This window comes from Podospora pseudoanserina, chromosome 1 (genome assembly GCF_035222485.1).
Source record: "Podospora pseudoanserina strain CBS 124.78 chromosome 1, whole genome shotgun sequence".
NCBI classification, from domain to species: domain Eukaryota; kingdom Fungi; phylum Ascomycota; class Sordariomycetes; order Sordariales; family Podosporaceae; genus Podospora; species Podospora pseudoanserina.
The window spans coordinates 2,412,312-2,423,121 of record NC_085920.1 but is presented as its reverse complement, the minus strand read 5'-3'; the positions used below and the strand labels follow the sequence as shown (position 1 = coordinate 2,423,121).

The 10,810-nt window shown below is 53.9% G+C and overlaps 4 protein-coding genes across 4 annotated transcripts; 2 read left to right on the top strand and 2 right to left on the bottom strand.

Annotated features, from left to right (window-relative positions):
- The first annotated feature begins 255 nt into the window (after nucleotides 1-255).
- On the top strand, nucleotides 256-5,172 carry QC764_106820 (uncharacterized protein). The gene is made up of 3 exons (XM_062941933.1): nucleotides 256-1,777; nucleotides 1,833-2,837; nucleotides 2,895-5,172. Exons 1-3 carry the CDS (start codon nucleotides 1,158-1,160, stop codon nucleotides 4,984-4,986), a joined length of 3,717 nt encoding a protein of 1,238 aa, XP_062804842.1. The 5' UTR covers nucleotides 256-1,157; the 3' UTR covers nucleotides 4,987-5,172.
- A 13-nt stretch (nucleotides 5,173-5,185) lies between these two features.
- Nucleotides 5,186-6,249, bottom strand: QC764_106815 (uncharacterized protein; the record flags this gene model as incomplete). Its single annotated transcript, XM_062941932.1, has 2 exons — nucleotides 6,001-6,249; nucleotides 5,186-5,656 (listed from the first exon to the last, which is right to left on the bottom strand). Exons 1-2 carry the CDS (start codon nucleotides 6,064-6,066, stop codon nucleotides 5,186-5,188), a joined length of 537 nt encoding a protein of 178 aa, XP_062804841.1. The 5' UTR covers nucleotides 6,067-6,249.
- Nucleotides 6,250-6,394: 145 nt separating this feature from the next.
- QC764_106810 (uncharacterized protein) lies at nucleotides 6,395-7,889 on the top strand. Its single transcript, XM_062941931.1, has 2 exons — nucleotides 6,395-7,367; nucleotides 7,431-7,889. Exons 1-2 carry the CDS (start codon nucleotides 6,672-6,674, stop codon nucleotides 7,713-7,715), a joined length of 981 nt encoding a protein of 326 aa, XP_062804840.1. The 5' UTR covers nucleotides 6,395-6,671; the 3' UTR covers nucleotides 7,716-7,889.
- Nucleotides 7,890-8,022: 133 nt separating this feature from the next.
- Nucleotides 8,023-10,623, bottom strand: QC764_106800 (uncharacterized protein; the record flags this gene model as incomplete). The annotated part of the gene is made up of 1 exon (XM_062941930.1): nucleotides 8,023-10,623. One exon carries the CDS (start codon nucleotides 10,621-10,623, stop codon nucleotides 8,023-8,025), a length of 2,601 nt encoding a protein of 866 aa, XP_062804839.1.
- Nucleotides 10,624-10,810: the final 187 nt, after the last annotated feature.

Genomic DNA, 10,810 nt, shown 5'->3' with positions numbered 1-10,810 from the left:
CTCCCGTTCTATGCCCCGCCACACTTACACTCGCTGCGTCATCCAACGAACACTGCATCAAAGCAACAACGCATAGCCCGTGGAGCGGAGACGGGGCTCAACTGCGTAGGCTCCGTCTCCGCGTATAGCTTTGATGGTTTGTATGGCTGTGGCTCGACCCGACCGTAGCGCCCGGTGTTTGGGCATGACATCGGTCAGATAGGACCTCGAGAAATGTGAACTCTTTCCCTGTATATGTACTTTTTTCCTCATCCCGTCCCGTCTCATCAAGACACTGCTCGCTTTCTTCGTGGAAAAAGTACCTTGCTTGTGCATCATCTTCTCAGCCTGCCCCTTCTTACAACATCTGCCTTCCCTCGACCATCTCTCTCGTTGGTCAGCACCTCACGAGCAACAAATCAAATACCACACCCGGGAAGGACTTTTGAACCCGACGGACCGGACCACTACGTTCACCTCTCCCTCTTCCTTTCGGCGTCGCCCTGCCTGTCTTACCTAACCTCCCACACCTTACACAAGACAGACATAGCCTACGACCCATATACCAGCTTGCTGTCGTCAGCATTCCTTTCTCACTTTCCTACTGTTTTCGAAGCCGAATCCCCAAGACAAAGATACTTGGAATACAACTGGTCGAGTTCGCTATCCGCAGACAGTTGTACCTGTCACTCTCACACTCATCATCGCCAATACCATGACAGGCAACGACAATCCCGGCCGTCCCGGGCCACCACCAGTACCGCCTAGATCACCTTCCAGACTGTCTAGACAGCGGTTGTCTTCACAGCCGCAACAGTCAGAAGCTCAGCAGCCACCGTCAGACGGCCCGCGTAGGACAAACGCAATCCCAACCCATGAAGATCTCATGGCAGGCGAGGACGAGAACCTGGATGTAGCCCCCCCCGCTTACGGAGAAGGCGAGCACCATGATCAGCTACAGCTCTCGCAAAACGGATTCGCTGCCGACGCTGCTGTAACTTGTGAGTATCACAATTTACCCTCGCCCATGCCCGCCCGATTCCATTCCTACTTACACCCCTTTTGCGATCCTCTTTCTTCTTGACCGCTACCCAGAATCCCTTCTTAACCTACCTCTGTACCATATTACCTATGTCATCGCGTGGATATACGTAATCTCTTGCCAGCCGACTAACACCATGACCGTTGAAGCCACTGGCCGCGTCTCAATCCATTTGCTGGAGAAGAACCGGCGCTTGTCTACGCTTCTTGCGCCTGCGATAGCCAAGAGGTCAAAACCCCCTCCTTTGCCCCCCTTGCCTTCTGGTCCCCTTCCTCCGCCGTATATCCCCCCTAACCTTGGTGGTCTGCCGGGACAGACGCCGCCCCCAAAGCTTAACGTTGTTATTCAGATTGTCGGGTCAAGAGGTGATGTCCAGCCTTTTATTGCGCTGGGCTTGGTCCTGAGGGATACATATGGCCACAGGGTCCGGATCGCCACGCATGGGACGTTTAAGAAGTTCGTCGAGGAGAATGGCCTCGAGTTTTTTGACATTGGGGGGGACCCGGCGGAGCTGATGGCGTTTATGGTGAAGCATCCGGGGTTGATGCCTGGCTTCGAGGCCTTGAGGCAGGGGGAGATCAGGAGGAGGAGGAAGGGGGTGGAGGAGATGCTGGAGGGGTGCTGGAGGAGCTGTATCACGCAGGGCGGGGAGGGGGATAGGCCGTTCGTGGCGGACGCGATCATTGCAAACCCGCCGAGCTTTGCGCATGTGCATATTGCGGAGAAGTTGGGGGTGCCGGTGCATGTCATGTTTACGTGAGTACTTTACTGGGACTGAATGGGAGAGGGGTTTGCTAACAGGTGGGAATAGGATGCCGTGGACACCGACAAGGGCGTTTCCTCATCCGCTGGCGGATATCATTGCTACCAACGCGGATGATGTCCTAACCAATTATGTTTCCTATACCCTGGTTGAGATGATGACTTGGCAGGGGCTGGGAGATGTGATCAACCGGTTTAGGACAAACGTCCTGGACTTGGAGAGCTTGAGCTTGCTTTGGGCTCCGGGGTTGATTTCGCGGATGAGGATACCGACTACGTACTGCTGGTCACCAGCTCTCATTCCCAAGCCAGCGGATTGGGGTGAGGAGGTGTCAGTGTCGGGGTTCTTCTTTCTGAACCTTGAGTCTGGGTACGAGCCTGACCCGACGTTAAAGGCATTCCTGGATGCTGGACCGCCGCCGGTATACATCGGTTTTGGGTCGATTGTCGTCGATGACCCTGATGCGCTGACCAAGACGATCTTTGATGCCGTCAAGCGCACTGGGGTGAGGGCTTTGGTATCAAAGGGATGGGGTGGCATCGGAGGAGATGCACTGAGCCTTCCGGAGAATGTCTTCATGCTCGGGAACTGTCCTCACGACTGGCTGTTCAAGAAGGTGGCGGCCGTGGTACATCACGGAGGTGCGGGGACCACAGCAGCGGGCATCAACGCTGGCAAGCCGACCGTCGTTGTGCCTTTCTTTGGAGACCAGATCTTCTGGGGCAACATGATTGCTAGGTCTGGTGCTGGGCCAGCACCAATTCCGTTCAAGACTTTGACAGCCGAGAACCTCGCGGCTGCTATTGAGAAGTGCTTGGAGCCGGGTACACAGACCAAGGCGAAGGAGCTCGGACAGAAGATCAGGGCGGAGAAGGGGGCTGATGTGGGTGGCAAGACGTTCCATCAGTTCTTGAATACTGACAACATGAGATGCTCGCTTGCGCCGAGTCGGGTTGCTGTTTGGAGGGTGAGGAGGACGCATGTCAGGTTGAGTGCGCTGGCGGCGGCGGTGTTGGTTAGGGAGGGATGGCTGAAGTATACGGATCTCAAGCTGTAAGCTTCCTTCCACCTTCATTTGTTATTGAGGATATCTTGCTAACATTTCACCAGACATCGCTCGGTAGAACATGACACAGACGAGCAGCCCTGGGACCCTGTCTCAGCAGCCACCGCGGCACTCGTTGGAGACTTCAGTGCCTTGACCTTGGCCGTGGCCGATTTCCCCAGAGAAGTCTTCAAAGGTGCCAAAGAAAACAAAAAGGCCAAGGAAAAGAGCAGCAACAGTGAAGCCTCGAGCTCCAGGTCAACAATCGTCGGCGACAGAAACAGCGTCCTTGTTGATGATGCAGCCTCCATCTCAGCCACCACCATCTCACCCAGCTCCTCTCATCAACGAACCACCTCCCACGCCGCCGACGCAGCCAGCATCAGCTCCAACTCTACCACTCCCACCGCCTTCACCAGAATCGACACCGGCACCGGGACCGACACCTCCTCCAAGCTCTCCCCTCCCCCAACCCGAGCATCGGGCTCAAGCTCCCCCACCCGCGAACCCTTCAACCTCGACCTTGCGGTAGGAGCAGGCAAAGGCGCCATGCGCATCCTAGGCGTGGGCGCAAAGGTCCACACCAACTTCTGCCTGGGCGTCGCCCGCGGCTTTCGCAACGCACCAAAGCTCTATCACGATGAGACAGTCCGTCCAGTGGAGAAGGTCACCGGTTTCAGCTCCGGCGTCCGCGTAGCTGGCAAGGAGTTCAGCCTGGGTGTCTATGATGGCGTCTCTGGCCTCTTTACCCAGCCCTGGAAAGGCGCACAGAAGGAAGGCCCCGTTGGCCTGGTCAAGGGTTTTGGCAAGGGAGTAGGCGGGTTCTTCCTCAAGAACTCGGCTGCCTTGTGGTCGATCCCGGCGTATTTCTCCCAGGGAGTGCAAGTTCAGATGAGGAAGAGTTACTTCTCCAAGACGGAGGTGATGGGGTACATCATTGCCAGTCGGGCCAAGCAAGGGGAGGAGGACCTCGAGTTCTCGACCGAGGAGGAGAGGAGGGATATCTTGGCGAGATGGAGGGAGATGAGGCAGGATGGGCATGATTTGAAGGGGTTGTACTCCCGGTATAAAGATATCAAGAATGAGGATAGGGAGTTGAGCGGCGAGGGCAGTAGCAATAACAAGGAGGAAGAGCCAAAGACGGGATGGCTCAGGACGAGGGGGTTGAGTTTTGATAAGAGAAAGGAGTTGCATAGACAAAAGGAGGAGTGGAGGAGGACGCATCAGGGAGGAGCGGCGTCGCCGATGTCACCTGGGGATGTGACGCCTCCGGAGAGGGGGATGAGCAGAGGGAGTGCGAGCTCTAGCACGAACAATATGCTGATGGCGCTGGATGATCATGAGGCTATTGAGGCTGCGATTCGGGAGTCGGTGCAGAGGACTTCGAATGGAAATCCGGAGGAGGATGCGGCGATTGAGCAACTGGTTAGGGCGAGTGTTATGGGGATGAGGAGGCAGGCGGCGGAGAGGGCGTTGGCGGCTGCGGAGAACCAGGCTGTGGACAATCGGGGAGCCTCTGGGCAGAATACACCCCCCGAGAGGCCGCCGCAGTTCGACGCTGGGTGGCCGGTGGATTTTAAGGGGAATTATATCTCTGATGAGGAGTTCACCAACATCACGGATGAGGAATACCAAGCTTTGATCGAAGAGGCGGTGAGGCAGAGCTTGATGGAGGAGCAGGCTGATCAGCGGGGGCAGTCGTATCAGCCCTATTATGCTGATGAGAAGGCGGCCTTGAGGAATCTGCAGAGGAAGCCTGTGCCGAGTCCCCGAGATGAAGCGTTTGAGCTGCCGGGGAACAGTGGCGGCACGCCTCCTCAGCGAAACAGCAATGACCGTGACGACGAAGAGGAGCAACTTCGCCGAGCTCTGGAGGAGTCAGAGAAGGAGTTTAGAAAAGACAAGGAGAAGCTCCAGCGGCAGATGACGGAAGAGGAGATTGTGCTCGAGTATGTCAAGAAACAGAGCTTGCAGGAGGAGGAGTTTAAGCGGGCGACGCGGCAGAGCGGATCGCGGGAGGGGAAGGGGAAGGATGTTTCCGAGTCGTGGGAGGTGTTGAATGAGTATTCGGATGAGGACGATGAAGATTTGAAGAGGGCGTTGGAGGAGAGCTTGAGGATGGCGAATAAGGGGAGAGACGGAGGGCCGTCTGCTTGAGTTTTGGGGGGGTCATGAAGAATGTAGAGATTGGCATGGGAAGGGGGAAAAGGGTTTTGTTGAAAAGATGCATAGAAAATAGCGATAGAAATACCCCGATTTCTTTAATTTTCCCCCCATTGTTTTGCCTTGTTTATTATTCTATAGCAAACAATCAATCCACTTTGTCTCTAAACATAAAACCACCCCCTCTCAGTTATCACCCTCCTCCACCCTCCTCCTCCCCCCTCACAACATCCATCACCCCAGCACCATTATCCCACCCCTTTGTCACTTTATACCTCGTAATCCGCCAGCCATTCCCCCCCTCCCGTTCCAAACTCTCAAACCTCTCCACCTCGGCCTCCAGCAACCCCCCGTTCTGGATTAGTTTTGGCCCCTTCCCATCCTTAGGGACTAAATTCCCAGCCACCTGTGCACACACCTTTACTGTTGTCGGCCTGGAGGAATCGGGACCAGGCTGGGGGAGGTCGGGAAGGATAATACCGGTAGTCACGTGCTGAGAGGAGGAGTAGACCTCGATGAGGGGGGCGAGATGGTTGTGCACCCAGTCGTGGGAGGAGATTGTGAGGGGGGTGCCGCCGAGGAGGGAGGTGTAATCTATGGTGAGGTTGGGGGCGTAGACTTCGTTGAGGAGTGGGGGGAGGGTTTTTAGATCGTAGTAGAGGGGCTGAGAGGGTGGAGGGGTGGTTAGCGGAGGGAAAGGGGGTAAGGAGTGGAGCATGAATTGGGGTGGTTAAAGGGTGAAAAAGGGGGAGTGTGGTAATGTGGTAAAGGGGGGAAAGTGAAGGAGTGTTTTGGCAGGAGCAATGTTCCTGGGAAGGAGCAATGGGTGTAGGTGCAATGCAGGGAAGGTGCAGACGTGATTCTTGGGAAGGTGCAAGGACAGGAAGGTGCGTGGTAGGAAGGTGGGGTAGTGGTAGGAAGGTGCAGTGGTAAGAAGGTGCAGTAGGAGGGTGGAAGGAAGGAAGGTACAGTGGCGGGAAAGAGCGAGGGGGGCATGGGAGAACATACCACTTTGAGAATCACCTCCTCAATATTAGATCTATCGAGGAGAAATTGGGTGACGGTGTAAGTCATTGTGGACAAGCAAAGCTATGAAGCCTTCTGACTGGATGTTGAGGTGTGCAAGCTTCTTGGGAATGTCCAAGTGGTAGAATAGCTGACGGTTGAATGTGAGATGGCTTCGATACAATGAGAAATATTCAGCATGAGCAGTTGAGATGGTCATATTTATGTTTCTTCAGATACCACTTTATGGAGATGTCAACCACTTAACTCCGAGATGCCATGCAAGTCGAGGCTATTCGGCAGAAAAGTCACCCCGCCGGTGATTTTGAACAGTTGCTCCGGGGATTATTGCAGCGCCAGATCGGGCAATCGCACTGTAAGTTGAGCGCTCTGATTGGCTGAGTTGTCCCCTGGAGCAATTCCAACAGCTTCACACGGCCCCGACATGCACTTTTGCTTATTAACCCCGCGGCTCTCTCTCAAAGGGGTACGTGCTCAAGCTCATATGAACTCATCATGGCGTTCATCTGAAGCAACATATAAACAGCCCATCAGCCCTCTCCTTACCTCATCAACCACACTTCTTCCACTGCAGTTCATCGCCTTTTCTTTTCTCCTTCATATATTTTCTCCTCTTCTTGAGACTGACACCACATCACCAGCACTCAAACACAATGACATCAATAGAAGCGCCCATTCTCATCCTAGGCGGCACAGGCACCGTCGGCTCCCGCATAGCCTCCCAGCTCGCCTCCCAAGGAATTCCCACCCTCATCGCCTCCCGCAACCCCCCTCCATCATCTTCCCTTTCCCACGTCAACTTCGACTGGGACGATCCCTACACCTGGGAGCCCATCTTCCTCAGCAAGACAAACAGCACCGAAGGCACCACCACCGAACCTGAACAAGCCCAACAGTCCTCCAAACCCCAACCCGCCCCCCAGCCAATCAAGTCAGTCTACCTCGTCGCCCCCCCATCCCTCTCAGGCGACCGCCCCATGATTGAGTTCATCGACTTTGCCCGTTCCCGAGGTGTGCACAGGTTCATCCTCCAGTCTGCGTCCAGCATCGAAGCTGGTGGGCCCTTGATGGGCAAAGTCCACGCTTATCTCCGGGAGTTGGGGCAAAGAGGGGATGTGGAGTGGGGGGTGTTGAGGCCGACCTGGTTTCAGCAGAATATTGCTGAGCAGCCTACTCACAAGGAGTCGATCAGGAGTGAGAGCAAGATTTACAGCGCGACCGAGGATGGAAAGATTCCGTGGGTGAGTGCGGATGATATTGCGAGCGTGGCGGTGAGGGCGTTGACGGGGGAGGAGGCGCCGAATACGGAGTGGATGGTGTTGGGGCCGGAGCTGTTGAGTTATGATGAGGTATGTGATATGCAACTGAACAAATGCGAGGGGGAAGGGGGTTTGCTAATAGGTGGAAAACAGATTGCGGAAATACTTACCGAGGTGCTGGGGAGGAAGATTGTCCATGTTGACCTATCGTCTGCTGAGCTTGAGAAGAGACACGCACGGTTTGGGATGCCGGAGGAGTACGCGAGGATGATGAGTGCGATGGACACGGCAATCAAGTTTGGGGCCGAGAATAGGACGAATGATGTGATTTTTAGTGTGACGGGGACGGCGCCGAAGAAGTTTAGGGATTATGCTATGAGTGTGAAGGATGTGTGGGAGACGAGGATGGAAGGTATGGGTCTTGAGGGGAAGGCGTGAGAGTGGTTTTGGAACAGTAATGGCACAGTATAAGTTTATGGGTGGTAATTCGACGGTATGATCAATATGCTTGACTTGGCAAATCGGGCGTGTCTATGAGGTCTAGAAGAGCCCCTTCCCGGATTTAGGATCGCGTTTCGGGGAATATACCAAATGTGAACCTGAACAAGGGCATTACGATAGGTGTTTCAACATCGTCAATCCCAGTGTCTAGTTAGTAAGAGATATCCGCGGTTATCTTTTGATCATTCTGTAATTAACTCCATCAGGGACTATACACGCAAACATTATAAATTATTCCCTGAGCTCATACCCATTCGGCTTTACCCCCCGACACCCCCTTCCCCCTTCCCTCCCCAACAACCTCAACAACAACCACCTCCCCACCCCCTTCCAAAACCACAACCTCTCCGCTCCCCCCATCAACCTCCATCCCCCTCTCCAGCCCCTCTAGGAAATGATAATTCCTCCCCCTCTTCATCCTTGGCCTTCTCTCACCCTCCCCACCCAACCAAGTTAAATCCACCCTCACCACCTTCCCGGTGCTTCCCCTTTTTCTCGCTCTTTTACATTCAGTCACATTCTCCAAAAAGATATCCAGCCCCCCAGCCGTAAAAACAGGCGGCAGCACTCCCTCGTCCATCCAAATACCAGTGGTTTTCCCCCTTTGGAGCAAGACTTTTCCTTTTTGCTCAGACGACTCCACCCTTTTACCCTCGCTCCCTCGCGAGTTTTTGGCTTTGGTGGGCAGAGAAGGGGTTACTTCTACTAGCTCTGACGAAGTTCGGCTCGTTTGTCGTGTTGGTTTTTGGTTTTCCAACAGGTCGGGAGATTGTTGGTCGAGGAGCGAGAGGTTGGCGAGGGTTGGTTTTGGTAGGGTTTTTACGGGGATGGGCGTGTCTTGTTTTACTGGCAGTTTTGGTCTCGGCGGTGAGGCTTGGTTTCTGTTGGGTATGTAGGCTGGCTTCTTGATGCCCGTGGTCTGCTGGGATGAATCTGGCTTCATGATGGGACTTGAGAGCTGGTCGAGCGGTTCGGGAATATCGTTTGGTAACGCGAAGGGCTTTCCAGTTGGTGTGGGTGGAGTTCTGATAGCAATTGGGACGAGGTTTACTGGCGCTGGGGGGGATTCTGAAGGGGTTGGAGGCGATGGAAGATCTTCTGGAGATGGCGCTACAAGAGTTGGGCTGAACACAGGTGTTGAAGATGACTCGGAGGTTGTTGAAGTTGGTTCAATAGTAGGCTGTTCATCAGTGATTCTCTCATCTCGACGTTCTATGCGTGGGGTGCTTGTTTTGACTATGTGAGGCTTGGACAGTTGTGTAGTTGCAGGCGATAGCTCTTGTGGTTGCTCTTGCGATTGCTCTGGCTGTCGTTGCTCTGATTGTGGTCGCTCGGGTAATCGACGCTGAGGTGGCTCGTGTAGTCTCTGGGGTGGTCGCGGAGGCTTCTGCACCTGACCGGCCTGTGGAGGCTTTGCCACGGGCAGTGATATGCCTTCCAGCGACGACATAAGGGTCGTGAATGGAAAGATGGTGCTCTCATTCTGATTGAGATCCAATACCCGTTCTCGATCGCCAACCTCCTTGAACTCCTGAACAACATCCCTGATCTTGTTCTGCAAAGCTTTGTCAAGCTGAGCATGTGCGTCGCTGAGGGAAGATATAGGCGGGACCCTCCAGCCAGTATACAATCTTCCATGGCTCTTGGGCACATAGTACATCCCGTGAACTTGAATGAACAGGTTGCACATATAGCATGCGTCCTTGTTTGAGCATATTACCCGGGGCTTGCGCGCCACTGGATGAAGCCCATAGTAGGCCACTATCTGCACTTCCGCATGGACTTTTGACTCAGCCAGTATCTTCCTGGTTGCCTTCCCAAACACTGCGTTGGCCGTTGTCGGATCCGTCTTGACCTTTTGGCAGATTTTGTTGATATTGAGAGGCAATGGAGCGCCGGGATGGCAACGTGAGAGGCATTCTGATAGTCGATGGATGGTCTCAGAGTTTGGAACTCTCAAAAATGCTTCCTCGTTTAATTTGATCGTTGTGACTTCCGTGTGGTCAAAAAGTATGCTCCTCTTCGCCAGCTGGACTAGAAAGTGCGAACTCTCGTAGTACCGGGCAATCTTTCCAAGTCGAGTGACAAACCCAGTTTTCATCAATGGGTTGATATTCAGTGCTGAGAATAGCTTGTCAAACTTGATGCTTGCTATAAGCTGGGACGACGTGTAAGTGACCCGTTTGAAACAGGCTGTTAGAGCTGCTACTTTGCAAGTCTTGAGCTGTTCGAGGTGAGTGAGTAGCTCCCCAGCCAGTTTAATAAATCTGCGAGCTTCTGCCTCCACCTTCTTGGTGTATTTGTATTGGCTGACAGCATTTATGATTTGCTGAATGGGTGAACCGAAAAAGGACTTGTCCTTTGCGGCCTTCTTGATTCCAGCCCGCTGAACTCCGAGACGAGATAGCAGCCGTGGTTGGGACATATCCAGTATCGCCGTCAAAGTCTGATCGTGGGTGTGATCGTCTGAGTCTGTGTGTTTGGGGGCTAGACACTTCAGCACCCTTTGCAACCCATCTTGGATCCTTTCCAACACATCATCTCCGCCGCCGGCATGGTCTTTGTTGATGGCCACTCTGACACATATCCCGTTTCCATTTCCCAACTCTTCCACAGAGGCTGCCACCACATGGCTGGGGTCGTCGGAGATACCAGAGAGGAAAGCCAAAGTGCTTGCCAGACTGACTTCGGTTTCGAACGGCAAAACTCGCGAAGAGTCAGGTTGGGACTTTAGGAATGGTGGCTTGTTCACCAGCGGAGAGTATGAGGGAGGGCTCAGAATGGAGAGAAGTGATATATCTTCAGCACAGGCAAGCTCTCGCTGGCGCTGCTTCTTGGAGAGCATGATGGCTCATCAGGGCCAAAGACCGAGATGGACTAGATGCTCAAAGGACAGAACACAAATAGTCCTCGACGTAGATACGAGAAAACATCAGAATGGATGAGGTGAAGAACATGCGGGGAGGATTTGAAGAATCGAGGAATTGTCTTCTGCACATTTCCGCTACTGACAGCTTTGTTGAGTCACAGAG

Coding starts and splice junctions, on each gene's coding strand:
- QC764_106820 (XM_062941933.1), top strand. CDS start 1,158: ATGACCGTTGAAGCCACTGGCCGCGTCTCAATCCATTTGCTGGAGAAG. Junction 1,778..1,832: donor CCGGTGCATGTCATGTTTAC/GTGAGTACTTTA, acceptor AGGTGGGAATAG/GATGCCGTGGACACCGACAA. Junction 2,838..2,894: donor AAGTATACGGATCTCAAGCT/GTAAGCTTCCTT, acceptor ACATTTCACCAG/ACATCGCTCGGTAGAACATG.
- QC764_106810 (XM_062941931.1), top strand. CDS start 6,672: ATGACATCAATAGAAGCGCCCATTCTCATCCTAGGCGGCACAGGCACC. Junction 7,368..7,430: donor AGCTGTTGAGTTATGATGAG/GTATGTGATATG, acceptor GGTGGAAAACAG/ATTGCGGAAATACTTACCGA.